General features: G+C 46.1%; 1 protein-coding gene across 1 annotated transcript in view; it reads right to left on the bottom strand.

The window, feature by feature from the left end:
* Nucleotides 1-12647, bottom strand: part of LOC124619235 (endoglucanase A-like) — a 45632-nt gene that overhangs the window by 20181 nt on the left and 12804 nt on the right. The window contains exon 4 of the mRNA XM_047145478.1: nucleotides 5612-5789. Within this exon, the coding sequence (XP_047001434.1) occupies nucleotides 5612-5789 (178 nt within the window). The remainder of the gene's footprint in view (nucleotides 1-5611; nucleotides 5790-12647) is intronic.

Raw genomic sequence — 12647 nt, 5'->3', positions numbered from 1 at the left:
TAGTAGGCCTTCCCGCTCGGGAAGCAGCGGGTTAGATCGAGCGGGTAACCAGGCGGGTAAAAGAGCTACCTACCAACACTTTTCGTTCACTTTATCTTTACCCACTTGGCTATACATATTCCACACACTCGTCGTTAGCATCGGATTGTTTCTGCTGGTTATGTTGCTCTGCTATTACTACAGGTCGTTGGTCACTAATCACCTACAGGAATTGACAGTCTATATTTATGTTTCACTGATAACACAACTTTGATTGAACCATATTTTACAAAATGCATAACACTGTGCTGTCAGTGAAAACGTTATTTATTCTGATATCGATTCAGATTTTAAACCATCATCAGTGGCAAAAAAATTATCGCAGATGTATCACATGTCATACGTGATTTGACGTATGTTCCCACTATAAATGACGGCCTGAACGTTGTGATCGCACTGATTCTCGAATGGGTTTATATCAGTGGAATTTGGAGGCCAGGAGAGTACGGTAAACTCCACCTGGTGCTCTCTGAAACACGGACGCACAGTGCAAACTGTGTGGCGTGTTGCATTGTCCTGTTGACAGGTGCCATGGTGCTGAGGAAAAACAGACTGAATGGAGGGGTGAACGTGTCCCCAGGGATAGGTAAATACTCTTGTTGATCCGTTTTGGCTTTCAGAACGACGAGGAAGTGCCCCTAAAACAGTCCCCACACCATAACGGTCCCTCCTCTTGCCTGGACTCTTCCGACGATTGTTGCAGTGTGTTTTTCTTTTAAACATGTCATGCAGATGGAGCATAAAACGTGATTCATCTGGTAAGGCTACCTGCCGCCTCTCGGGACGCCCAGCTGCGGGATTGACGTGCAAATTCAAGCCTTCGTCGCCAATGAATGGCAGTCAGCGCAGCCGCAAAACCAGGCGCCTGCTTCAGAGACCCACGCAGAGCAACGTTGCCGAACAGGGACTGAGGAGACATTGTTGGTAGCCTCTTGGTTCATCTGAGTGATCTTTATTCATCAGTTGCACGTCTGTTCCCCCGTACACGTCTCCGCAGCCGTCGTTCACACAGGCCATCCCTCGCCCGTGCTGCACCAAAGTTCCCTCGGTGGCTGTTTTGGATAAGACCATTTAGCAATCACGGAATACTTTAACCACAGAGACTCGTGAACAGTTTACAAAATTTAACCGTTTCGGATATGCTTCCAACCTTGGCCCGAAAGCTAATGATCATGCCCTTTCCAGTGTCAGCTAAATCGACCCGTTTCAGTATTACGACAATGACTGCACTGTTTTCCGTGTCCCCTGGACACACTTTATGTACCCTGCATCGTTAGTGTTGACACATGCCGTATTTGAGCGTTTGTTGCTATTTAACTGCGAAGACAGTCGCTGGTCACATTAATATGCAGAGAATTTGGCTTTCGAAAATCGTATTTGAACACCGTTTGCACGATAGAACATGATGTTATGAACCTTGTAAAATTGATATACGTTCGGCGGCAATTATTGGTATTCGACATCGTCAGGCTAGTTGCCCATCGGGACCGCCTTTCTTATCATTCAGCGTTGGTCTAGATCCCACGATATGAGAGTACGGACTCGCTTGAACCAGGCGGTTCACTCTCAACGCAATGCAGGGTCTTAACAGCGTTCGTTCCACTGTGCAGCATCGTAAAGCCGTGTAGCGCACGGGGTTTGTTCACAGCAAGAGAAGTGTCTACAAGAACAGTACGACGAGGTCTGGAGCTTACACAGCGTCAGCACGGTGACTATTGTTGCATTTCTCTTGGCTCGTCACCAGGAGGAGACGCGGTGACGGTGGTGTGTTCACAGACAGCAACAGACACAGAAGGGCCATCACGCCGTCTTACGGAACGAGTTTTGAGCACATCATCATGGTGAAAATATCATTGGGTGGAGGCTCCGAGGAGAACGATGCCAGATTGTATTGGTCGTCGACATACTTGTCCACCGTCAGACGGTAATGAGGTACCTTTGCGTACACAGCACGATCAATTTGGGTTCGGCTTCGGACAGTAGCCACCATTTTACGATGCCTTAATGACGGTTGCTTCGGGGTCGTACTGGTGTTATCTTCCAACAAGATGACGCAAAACCTTATGTTTCCCATGTTGTTCTGAGGTACCTCAATACACTGAGCGTCCGCCTGTTCCCATGGCGAAGCACGTTCACCAGATTTCTCACCTACTGGAAACATATGCTCATGCGCTGCTGAACGACAAGCACGCCACCTGTTATCGGGCACTACTGTTGAACTTCGGCCTAAAGTTGGAACATCACGGAGCTGCGTACCGGTATCTGTTACGGTGACGGGGATGTAATCTTTCACCCCTACTGTTCAACATATACATCGAAAAAGATAATGCAGAATGAAACGGAGGTTCAATGGTGAGATTAATATTGCTACCCTAAGTGAAAGTGAAGAAGAATTACAAGATACGTTGAACAGAATAAAATTCTAATCAGCGCAGAATCTGGACTGAAAGTAAATCTAAGAAAGCTGAAAGTTATGAGAAGTAGCAGAAATGAGAACAATGAGAAACTTATCATGATTGGTGATCACGAAGTAGTTAAAGTTAAGGAATTCTGCTACCGAGGCATCAAAATAGCATATGATGGATGGAGCAAGGAGGACAAAAATGGCTCTAAGCACTATGGGACTTAACAGCTGAGGTCATCAATCACTTAAATTTAGAACTACTTAAACCTAACTAACCTAAGGACATCACACACATCCATTCCCGAGGCAGGGTTCGAACCTGCGACCGTTGCAGCCGCGTGGTTCCGGAATGAAGCGTCTAGAACCGCTCGGCCACCGCAAGGAGGACATAAAAAGCAGATACAAAGAGCTAAGAAGGGCATTCTTAGCAAAAGAGGTCTATTAGTATTAAACATAGGTCTTAACTGGAGGATAAATGTTTGACATTGTTCGTTAGGAGCAGAGTACTTTATGGTAGCGAAACGTTGTCTGTATGAAAACCGGAACAGAAGAGAATCGAGGCCTTCGAGATGTGATGTTCCAGAAAAATGTTGAAAATTAGGTAGACTGGTAAGGTAAGGAACGAGGAGGGTAACCGCACAATTGGCGAGGAAAGGACCACATAGAAAAGGGGACAGGATGATGGAACATGTGTTAACACGTAAGAGAATAGCGCCTATGGCACTAGAGGGAACTGTAGGTGGTAAAAACTGTAGTGGAAGACAGAGATTGGAATGCATCCGGAAACTAACTGAGGACGTAAATTGCAATTGCTCCTTTGAGATGAAAAGGTTCGCACAGGAGGAAAAAAAAATCTCTTATTGGAGTGCGGCTGAACTGGAGTCATTGTTTCTGCAGCATCGGCAGTTCTGCATGTTCCACTTGTGTGTTGTTGACACACAACGTCTGTTAAACTCCAATACCCGATCCATGCGCATTCCCCAAAAGGCAGTACGATTTCCCTTATGTAAGTAGGGAAACGGTACCACAACTATACCCTTACCAAAATGTTATAGGGATTCCCTCAATCATCGATGATAACATTCCTCGCGAAGGCATGTCTTCTCTCTCACGACTTCCAGCTGGCTATGGTACTGACCGCACACTGTCCATAGGGACAAATTCTGTCCAATTGAGGCGTTAGATCGTCAAATTCACGAGCTGGTTGGAAGGCCCTGCCCACAATACTCCAAATGTTTTCAATTGGAGAGAAATCCGGTGACCTTCCTGGCCAGGGGATGGCCTTAGAAGCACGAAGACCAGCATCAGAAGCTCTCGCTGAGTGTGGAGGGCTATTATCTTGCAGAAAATAAAGCCCAAGGTGTCTTACCATCAAGGGCAACAAAACAGGGCGAAGATATCTTCAACGTACTGCTGTGCTGTAAGTGTGCTCCGGATGACAACCAAAGGCGTCCTTCGATGATACGAATTGGTATCCCAAACCATCACTCACGGCTGTCGGGCCATATGGGTTGATACCTCATTGCTGTCTGGGGTATCTGCAGACTCCTCTTATGCCTGGATTCTCATTGACTGGCATAGAATTGTCTTCATTGATGAGTCCCGCTTTGAATTAGGTCCCAGAGGTCAGTGAAGACGTGTCTATAGATGCATGAAAAGCAGTGGGATACCAAACTTGCTGTCGCTGCCGTACTGCCTGAGAAACTGAAGTGATGACCTGGAGTGACAATTCTTTTCATAGTAGGACACCTTTAGTCATCATCCGCGGCACCTTTACAGAACAGCGGTATGTTAACGAAATGCAAAGCACCGTTTTGTTCCCCTTCATGGTAAAAAAATCCTAGGCTTACGTTTGAGCAAGGTAATGCCCGCCTACACACGGTGATAGATTCTACTGTTTGTCTTCGTGCTTGCCCAACACTACCTTGGTCAGCAAGGACGGCGGATGTGTCCCAAATAAAAACGTTTGCAGCATTAAGGGCAGGGCCCTTGATCCAGCGCGGGATTTTGGCGATCTAACGCCTCAATTGGACAGCATTTGACACGATGTTCCCCAGGATGAAATCCAACGTCTCTCTCAAACAGTGCCAAGGCTAATAACTACTTATATAATGGCGAGAGATGGAGCCACGAATTATTGATTTGCTCAGTCTGTGAAACTCTTTCTCTTGAATAAATCATCCAATTTTTCTGAAATTGTAATGGTTTGTTTGTGGGTAGATGTGAATGATATCTACCAGTTATCGTCTCAACCGTATAATTCCTTGGTGATGCGTGTTTTGTCTTACTGTGTATGTGACATTCAAGTCCGTGGGCAAGATATGGGTAAAAGAATTGTTATTTCATAACAAATATCAAAAACAATCACCTCAATCTTTTACTGAAAATTTTGAAAGATCTGTGCAACAGAAATAAGTCGGTGCCATTGACTCAGCGCACGCTCAGAGAATAAAAAAGGAACGTTGAAATTATATTGTTTTAATGTTACAGGACGAAGCGTGTAGTGCACTTGGTTTCAGTCGCAGAAAATGATCAGGGAACCGATGTTTTCCCATCAACTCTTTAAAAAAACGTTCTAACGATATGACAACGGAGTTTGGTGCAGCTCACGATACAATTTAAAGATTTGCGATTTGCTGCAGGAATGGACTGTATCTGCAGCCGCCCAACCCGTCCTCCTCCTTCCCCCCTCCCCCCTTTCCCACAGCGGTGAGCGATCTCGGTGTCTTTCTAACCACTTCCCTCACTGCCCCCAAAGAAGTAACACCTTATCACTGTTTCTTCTATCTTGCGACCAGGTTCTCCTATTACGATGTTCACGTTGGGAATTGTAAGTACAAATCCACTACTCAGCCTTTATGGCACATATTGCCTAATCTCTGCAACTTCATGGATTCGGCGGTGAGTAGCTACTACAGAAGACTATTTACTGGATAAATTTCAACATGGTGGCTGTTTGCATCCCGTTCAGCTTCATTAACAGTCATTATCACTCACGCAGTTCAAGGTGATTGCAAATTCCTTATGTTCCTGTCCAAAATTCCTATTTTTAAATTATAACGTAAGCAAATTGGTAGATACTTGCCAGTTGAACCGTTGACGTCCAGTGATACAGCAAATATTACACGAGTTAATGATGCCGAGGAAGAAAGTACTGGTAGGACTCACGTGTAAAACTCAGCCATATCTGGGATGGAGTCGGTGCAGAGCGCCCTGTAGGTGTCGGCGAAGTTGAGCAGCTCGATAGCGGCGTTGAGCAGAGTGGCTGAGTACTCGGCGTCCACCGACTGGAACACGATGGAAGCCGACGCTAGCGCCGCGGCCGCCTCCCCGGCGGCGTCCGTCCCTGCAGCAACCCGCCGACTGTGCTCCACGTTACAGGAAGACTACATCCACAGTGAACGTGAGGATAGACGGGAGTTATTCATACAACCAAGAAACCGAAGAAAGTCACGAGGACGAGCCAAGTCTTTACGACTACATGATTAATAGTTTTATGATCCAGCTTTGGAGCGTAATGCAGCAACACTTCTGTGTGGTATGAACTCGACAAGTCCTTGATACATTTACGGAGGTATGTGGCAGGAAAACATCTACGCACAGCTTAAGCAGTTCCCTTAAATTACGGGCCAGTGGTTTGTGGAAACAGAACTGGCGACCGACAGCGGCTCACATGTGGACCACTGGGTTCAGATTTGGCGCATTTGGTGACCAAGATATCAAGTCATTGCAGTATCATGTTTCTCGAACCACTGTAGCAAGATATCCTGCTGGATGCTGCTATAACCTACCAGGAAGACATAAAACATAAAGCGAGGCAATTGTTTCGCGATAATTTCCAGGCAGTCCGCAGCAGCTGTGGTGTCTTCAGTTACTACCGTAAAGCCAGGTGAGTGCCCCTCCTTTCCATAGCACAACACTGACCCCATCGCCAAACTTATGTGGCGTGGTGGATGTTCCGGTCAGCTATTTGTCTGCATGACAGCGTATTTGATCATAGCTATTAACCTGGTGTAACTACACTACTGGCCATTAAAATTGCTACACCAAGAAGTAATGCAGATGATAAATAGGTATTCATTGGATAAATATATTATACTAGAACTGACATGTGATTACATTTTCACACAATTTGGGTGCATAGATCCTGTGAAATCAGTACTCAGAACAACCACCTCTGGCCGTAATAATGGCCTTGATACGCTTGGGCATTGAGTCAAACAGTGCTTGGATGGTGTGTACACGTACAGCGACCTGTGCAGCTTCAACACGATACCACAGTTCATCAAGAGTAGTGACTGGCGCATTGTGACGACCCGGTTGCTCGGCCTCCATTGACCAGACGTTTTCAATTGGTGAGTGATCTGGTGAATAGGCTGGCCAGGGCAGCAGTCGGACATTTTCTACATCCAGAAAGGCCCGTACGTAACCTGCAACATGTGGTCGAATATTATCCTGCTAAAATGTAGGGTTTCGCAGTTATCGAAGGAAGGGAAGAGCCACGGGTCGTAACACATCTGAAATGTAGCGCCCACTGTTCAAAGTGCCGTCAATGCGAACAAGAGGTGACCGAGACGTGTAACCAATGGCACCCCATACCATCACGCCGGGTGATACGCCAGTATGGCGATGACGAATACACGCTTCTAATGTGTGTTCTCCGCGATGTCGGCAAACACGGATGCGACCATCATGATGCTGTAAACAGAACCTGGATTCATCCGAATAATTGACGCTTTGCCATTCGTGCATCCAGGTTCGTCGTTGAGTACACTATCGCTTGCGCTCCTGTCTGTGATGCAGCGTCAAGGGCAACCGCAGCCATGGACTCCGGGCTGATAGCCCATGCTGCTGCAAACGTCGTCGAACTGTTCATGCAGATGGTTGTTGTCTTGCAAACGTCCCCATCTGTTGCCTCAGGGATCGAGACGTGGCTGCACGATCCGTTACAGCTATTCGGATAAGTTGCCTGTCATCTCGACTGCTAGTGATACGAGACCGTTGGCATCCAGCACGGCGTTCCGTATTACCCTCCTGAACCCAGCGATTCCATTTTCTGCTAACAGTCATTGTATCTCGACTAACGCGAGCAGCAATGTCGCAATGCGATAAACCGCAATCGAGATAGGCTACAATCCGACCTTTATCAAAGTCGGAAACGTGATGGTACGTATTTCTCCTTCGTATACGAAGCATCACAACAACGTTTCACCAGGCAACGCCGGTCAATTGCCGTTTGTGTATGAGAAATCGGTTGGAAACTTTCCTCATGTCAGCACGTTGTAGGTGTCGCCACCGGCGCCAACCTTGTGTGAATGCTCTGAAAAGCTAATCATTTGCATATCACAGCCTCTTCTTCCCTTTGGTTAAATTTCGCGTCTGTAGCACGTCATCTTCGTGGTGTAGCAATTTTAATGGCCAGTAGTGTAGAAATGTCGTTCATGCGGCCAGCTGATATATTTCCACTGATGCTGTGTCAGGTGTCGATGATCCCGTGCCCAATATTGTAGTGAGTGACGAGGCGTTAGGTCAGCATGAGAACACGTGGCGGTCGTCTGCTGTGGAGCCTCATGTTCAGCAACGTACGCTGAACGGTGTTCTCCAAAACACTTGTGCCTGCGCCAACATTGCACTACGTCGTCAGATCTGCCACAGATTGCTGCTTACCTTGCTTACCAGAGACAGTAGCCCTCCAATTTCCACAGTCTGTGATGAGGCGTTGACATCAACACCTTTTCACCTACTTGTCGTTTAACCGTCCTTCAACCACTTTCTGAAGATGCTCGCGACAGTAGCATGTGAACGGCTGACCGGTTTCTCCGTTTCCGAGGTGCTCGTTCCCAGGCGGAGGGCCATAACAATCTGTCCTTTCCCAAAGTCACTTTCATCAATGAATTTCTCTATCTTCTGCCCGTATTAGCACTAAAATGATTCCCCATTCATCTCTGCCACACATGTATAGGGTGTTCCACAAATCTTGAGAAACACTTAGAGGGATGGTCAAGGGTATCTTAAGGAACATCGAGGACAGGAATGTCCGGAAACGTCATCCAACGATTTTACAGAGAATTGAAGTTATAGGTGCTGGCACGCATTGCTAACCCAACCCTTCGGCAGCAAACGTGGCTCTGTACACTGACGAACTGCAGGCATTATCCACTTATCGCGATTACCTGCAACGATCGCCAGTGGAGAAGGTGGAGCTAGCTGCTGCATAGACAGGCCACGTCTACTATGAATGCAATGCTCTGTTGCCTTGTTAGATGACAGTTTCGGACGTAGGTCCCCAGCTGAAGTTTATTTCTCTTCTGTATACCGAAAAAAATAGAGGTTCCAGAGGGTTCAAGGAGAAAGATAAACTGTCGATGGAGACCCGTGTGCCGGCCTCTGAGGTCGAGCGAGTCTAGGCGCTTCAGTCCGCAACCACGCGGCTGCTACGGTCGCAGGTTCGAATCCCGCTTCGGGAATGGGTGTGTGTGCTGTCCTTAGGTTAGTTAGGTTTAAGTAGCTCTAATTCTAGGGGCTGATGAGCTCAGATGTTAAGTCACATAGTGCTCAGATCCATTTGAAACATTTTTTGAAACCCGCGTCCAAAACAGTCATCCCCTGACGCAATTGAGCATCGCATTCATAGGAGACAACGCCTTCCAACGCAGCAGCCAACTCCATCTTCTCCATTGGCGATGGTGACTATCAGCTGCGATCACTGAATAGGAAACAACATTCCGATACTTCCCCTCTATGGTCCGTCAGCGAACCAAGTCATGTTTGCTGCCGGAAGGATGGCCTAGTGGCAGGTACCGCGCCTGTAAAATCAATGTTTTGTAGCGTCGTTGGGTGACGTTTCCGGACATGGGTTCCTATCTTTAATTTGTTCCTCAGGATACCCTTCACAATCCCTCGAAGTTAGTCGCAGCATTTGTGGAACAGTCTGTATACTTTCCTTATTGCGTCACGTGGCCGCAGTGCCACCAGGCCCCATTCAGCCTTGCGGTGGACAAAGGTCACATTATGTTATGGTTCATCAGCGTAATATCATACGACGGCAATATCAATTCGGCCGACACTGCTCTAATCTCTGACCGAGTGAGACGACGCAGTGGTAACACACCGGACTCTGTTATAAGACGATGGTCGTTCAAATCGCCGACAGGATGGTTTCTTTGAAGAAACACATAAAAATTCCCTTTTCCGTTCTTCCCAATCCGAGTTTATGCTTCGTCTCTAATGACCCTTTCGTCGACGATGTATGAAATATCTGTGCGGTAGTATGTGCGAGCGAAGCCGTTGTTGGTTCAAATGGCTCTGAGCGCTATGGGACTTAACATCTGAGGTCATCAGTCCCCTAGACCTTAGAACTACTTAAACCTGACTAACCTAAGGACATCACACGCATCCATACCCGAGCAGGATTCGAACCTGCGACCGTAGCGGCCTCGTGGTTCCAGACTGAAGCGCCTAGAACCGCTCGGCCACACCAGCCGGCGAAGCCGCTGTTAAAAATCTATATACACAGCAAAGGGTGGTGAACGCCCAAGAAAAGAAATTACCCTGCATAAGGGTTAACGAAATAGCAAGGAGATGATATGAATTTTAAATATCTATATCTGATGCTGTTATTGGCAAAACCCATACGTGGGTTGGATAATACATGGAGTAGTCGTATTTTACCTGAATCTTGACTAATAGACAATATGCTTCTTAGCTTTCCACACAGTCGACTTAGATATTTTCTTGTCAAACGTAACAGCTTAAATTTCTTGCGAAGTGCAATGCAATGGTTCCCCTCACACCTCTCGACTCGCCAACACAGCGTCATAACCGGCTCCATAGAGTCACACTGGAGGCAGGCAGTGTCAGGCGCCCACATGGCTCGGTATTGTATGTCGCTGTAAATGTAACCTGGCTGAATTCCCGTAAGTTGTTTGAAAAATATGTCATCAGTTTAGTCCTACTGCAAATATCACATAAATGCTGATATGCTGATGACCTCCAGTTTTATCTGTGTGCAAAACCAAAAAACCTAAAGACAGAGATCGAGATCGAGAATTTCAGCGCTATCAGAATGGGCGCAGAATATAGAGTTAAAATTCAACCCATAGAAAACCTAGGCGGTACTGGCTGGCCATTCTATGCTCATTAGCCCTAAATGGTTGGGATTCCCTAACGTTTTTAATCCTAAATGGGGAAAATATTAACTTTTCTCCCTCACCAAAGTGTCTAAAAGTAATAATATATGAAAATCTAAATTAAACTGAGTTTCTAACAACAATGTGCAGGAAGTCACAGTAGTTCTCCATGCACAATGAAAAAAAAAATACTTTTCCCTCTAGTCCTGAAAAAGAAACTTGTAGGAACACTTGCCCCTCCAATTATTTATTAGAGTGATGTTACCTTGCAAAGACTCTCTTAAGAATGTTCGCGGCCCCTGGAAGTGGTTATGAACGCCTGTGTTCAATATATCTCTAACGTTCGACTCTTTGATCATATTTTACCATCATGTGCACAGTTACCCTGTCTACATGCAGTGAAGCGCCGAGCTTTCCAAGCCCTCTGTCTTCTCTATTGTCTTACCAACGTACACTGCCCCTCAGATCTCTCCTTGGCCTTAAAGCTCTTGCCTGAAGTACATTTCGTGAACACCCGTTCCCATCAGATCAAAATCCTTTCTGTACCACTTCATCACTCAGTCACTTGCTCTAAGTCCTTTTCAGTAGCAGTAACTTGACTTCGGAATAATCTCCCTCATTGTATTAGAAGACTGAACAACATATCCAGTTTCAAAAGAAATTTTATTACATATATGCTGAAGGAGCAATAGTGACTACTGTTGTCCCAGTACGGACTCGTTGCCACTTTACATCCTTCTTTCCAACCAGATCTTCCTCATTTCCTAATATTTCCCTTCCCTTCCCCAGAACTCGCTATATCAGAAGATAGCTATTTTGTAGACCTATAAATTCACTTTCTATCAGCCACTATCTTTATTATTACTATCATCATCATCATCATCATCATCATCAGTGTTCTGCCTAAGGGCAGGTTTTCACATGGTAGTTCTCCAGGCTCTCCGGTCTACTGCCGTCCTCTTCAGGTCTGCATAATTTCCTCTTCCCTTTATGTCGTCTATCATCTTGTATCTCCTTCTTCCTCTCAGTCTTCTCCCACAAACCAATCCTTCCAAAGCATCTACTAGCAAGTACTCCCTTCTCAATGAATGTCCCAACCAGTTCTTTTTCCTTTCTCTTACAACCTTCAGCAGACATCTTCTCTCACCAACCCTTTCCAATACTCTTTCATTGCCTACATTTTCCATTCAGCATATTCTTTCTGTTCTCCTCCACATCCACATCTCAAATGCTTCCATCCTCTCGTCTCAGCGTCCATGTTTCTGCCCCATATAGTGCCACACTCCAGACAAAACATTTGACAATCCTATTCCTTAGTCCTTTATCTAATTTGCCACATAAGAGTCTCCTCTTTCTGTTGAATGACTCCATCGCTATGGCAATTCGAGTTTCCACCTCCTGGTGACATCCCAAGTCTTCAGTTACTGTGCTTCCGAGATATTTAAATTTACTTACTTGACTAACGGTAGATTGTCTTATTTTAATATTGGACAGTCTGCGTCTTGTACTGATGATCATACTCTTTGTTCCCATATTCCACCCAAGCTTCATTCAGATCTTTGAGCATGTTATTCACTGTCCGCTCACTTTCTGCCGCTAATACCATCTTATACATTCTACTCTCTTTCCACCAATACATATTCCTCATTTCCCATCTAAGCTTTTCGCAATAACCTCTTCAAGGTATACGTTAAACAACCGTGGGGAAAGGCAACAATCTTGTCTAGCACCTCGTGCAATGCTGCTTCCTTCTGACATTTCATTTCCAATCCTTATCCTTACTTTCTGGTGTAAATATACACTCCTGGAAATGGAAAAAAGAACACATTGACACCGGTGTGTCAGACCCACCATACTTGCTCCGGACACTGCGAGAGGGCTGTACAAGCTATGATCACACGCACGGCACAGCGGACACACCAGGAACCGCGGTGTTGGCCGTCGAATGGCGCTAGCTGCGCAGCATTTGTGCACCGCCGCCGTCAGTGTCAGCCAGTTTGCCGTGGCATACGGAGCTCCATCGCAGTCTTTAACACTGGTAGCATGCCGCGACAGCGTGGACGTGAACTGTATGT

Source organism: Schistocerca americana, chromosome 6, assembly GCF_021461395.2.
Source record: "Schistocerca americana isolate TAMUIC-IGC-003095 chromosome 6, iqSchAmer2.1, whole genome shotgun sequence".
NCBI lineage: Eukaryota > Metazoa > Arthropoda > Insecta > Orthoptera > Acrididae > Schistocerca > Schistocerca americana.
Note: the sequence above shows the minus strand (reverse complement) of the source record. Positions and strands in the feature narration are given on the sequence as shown.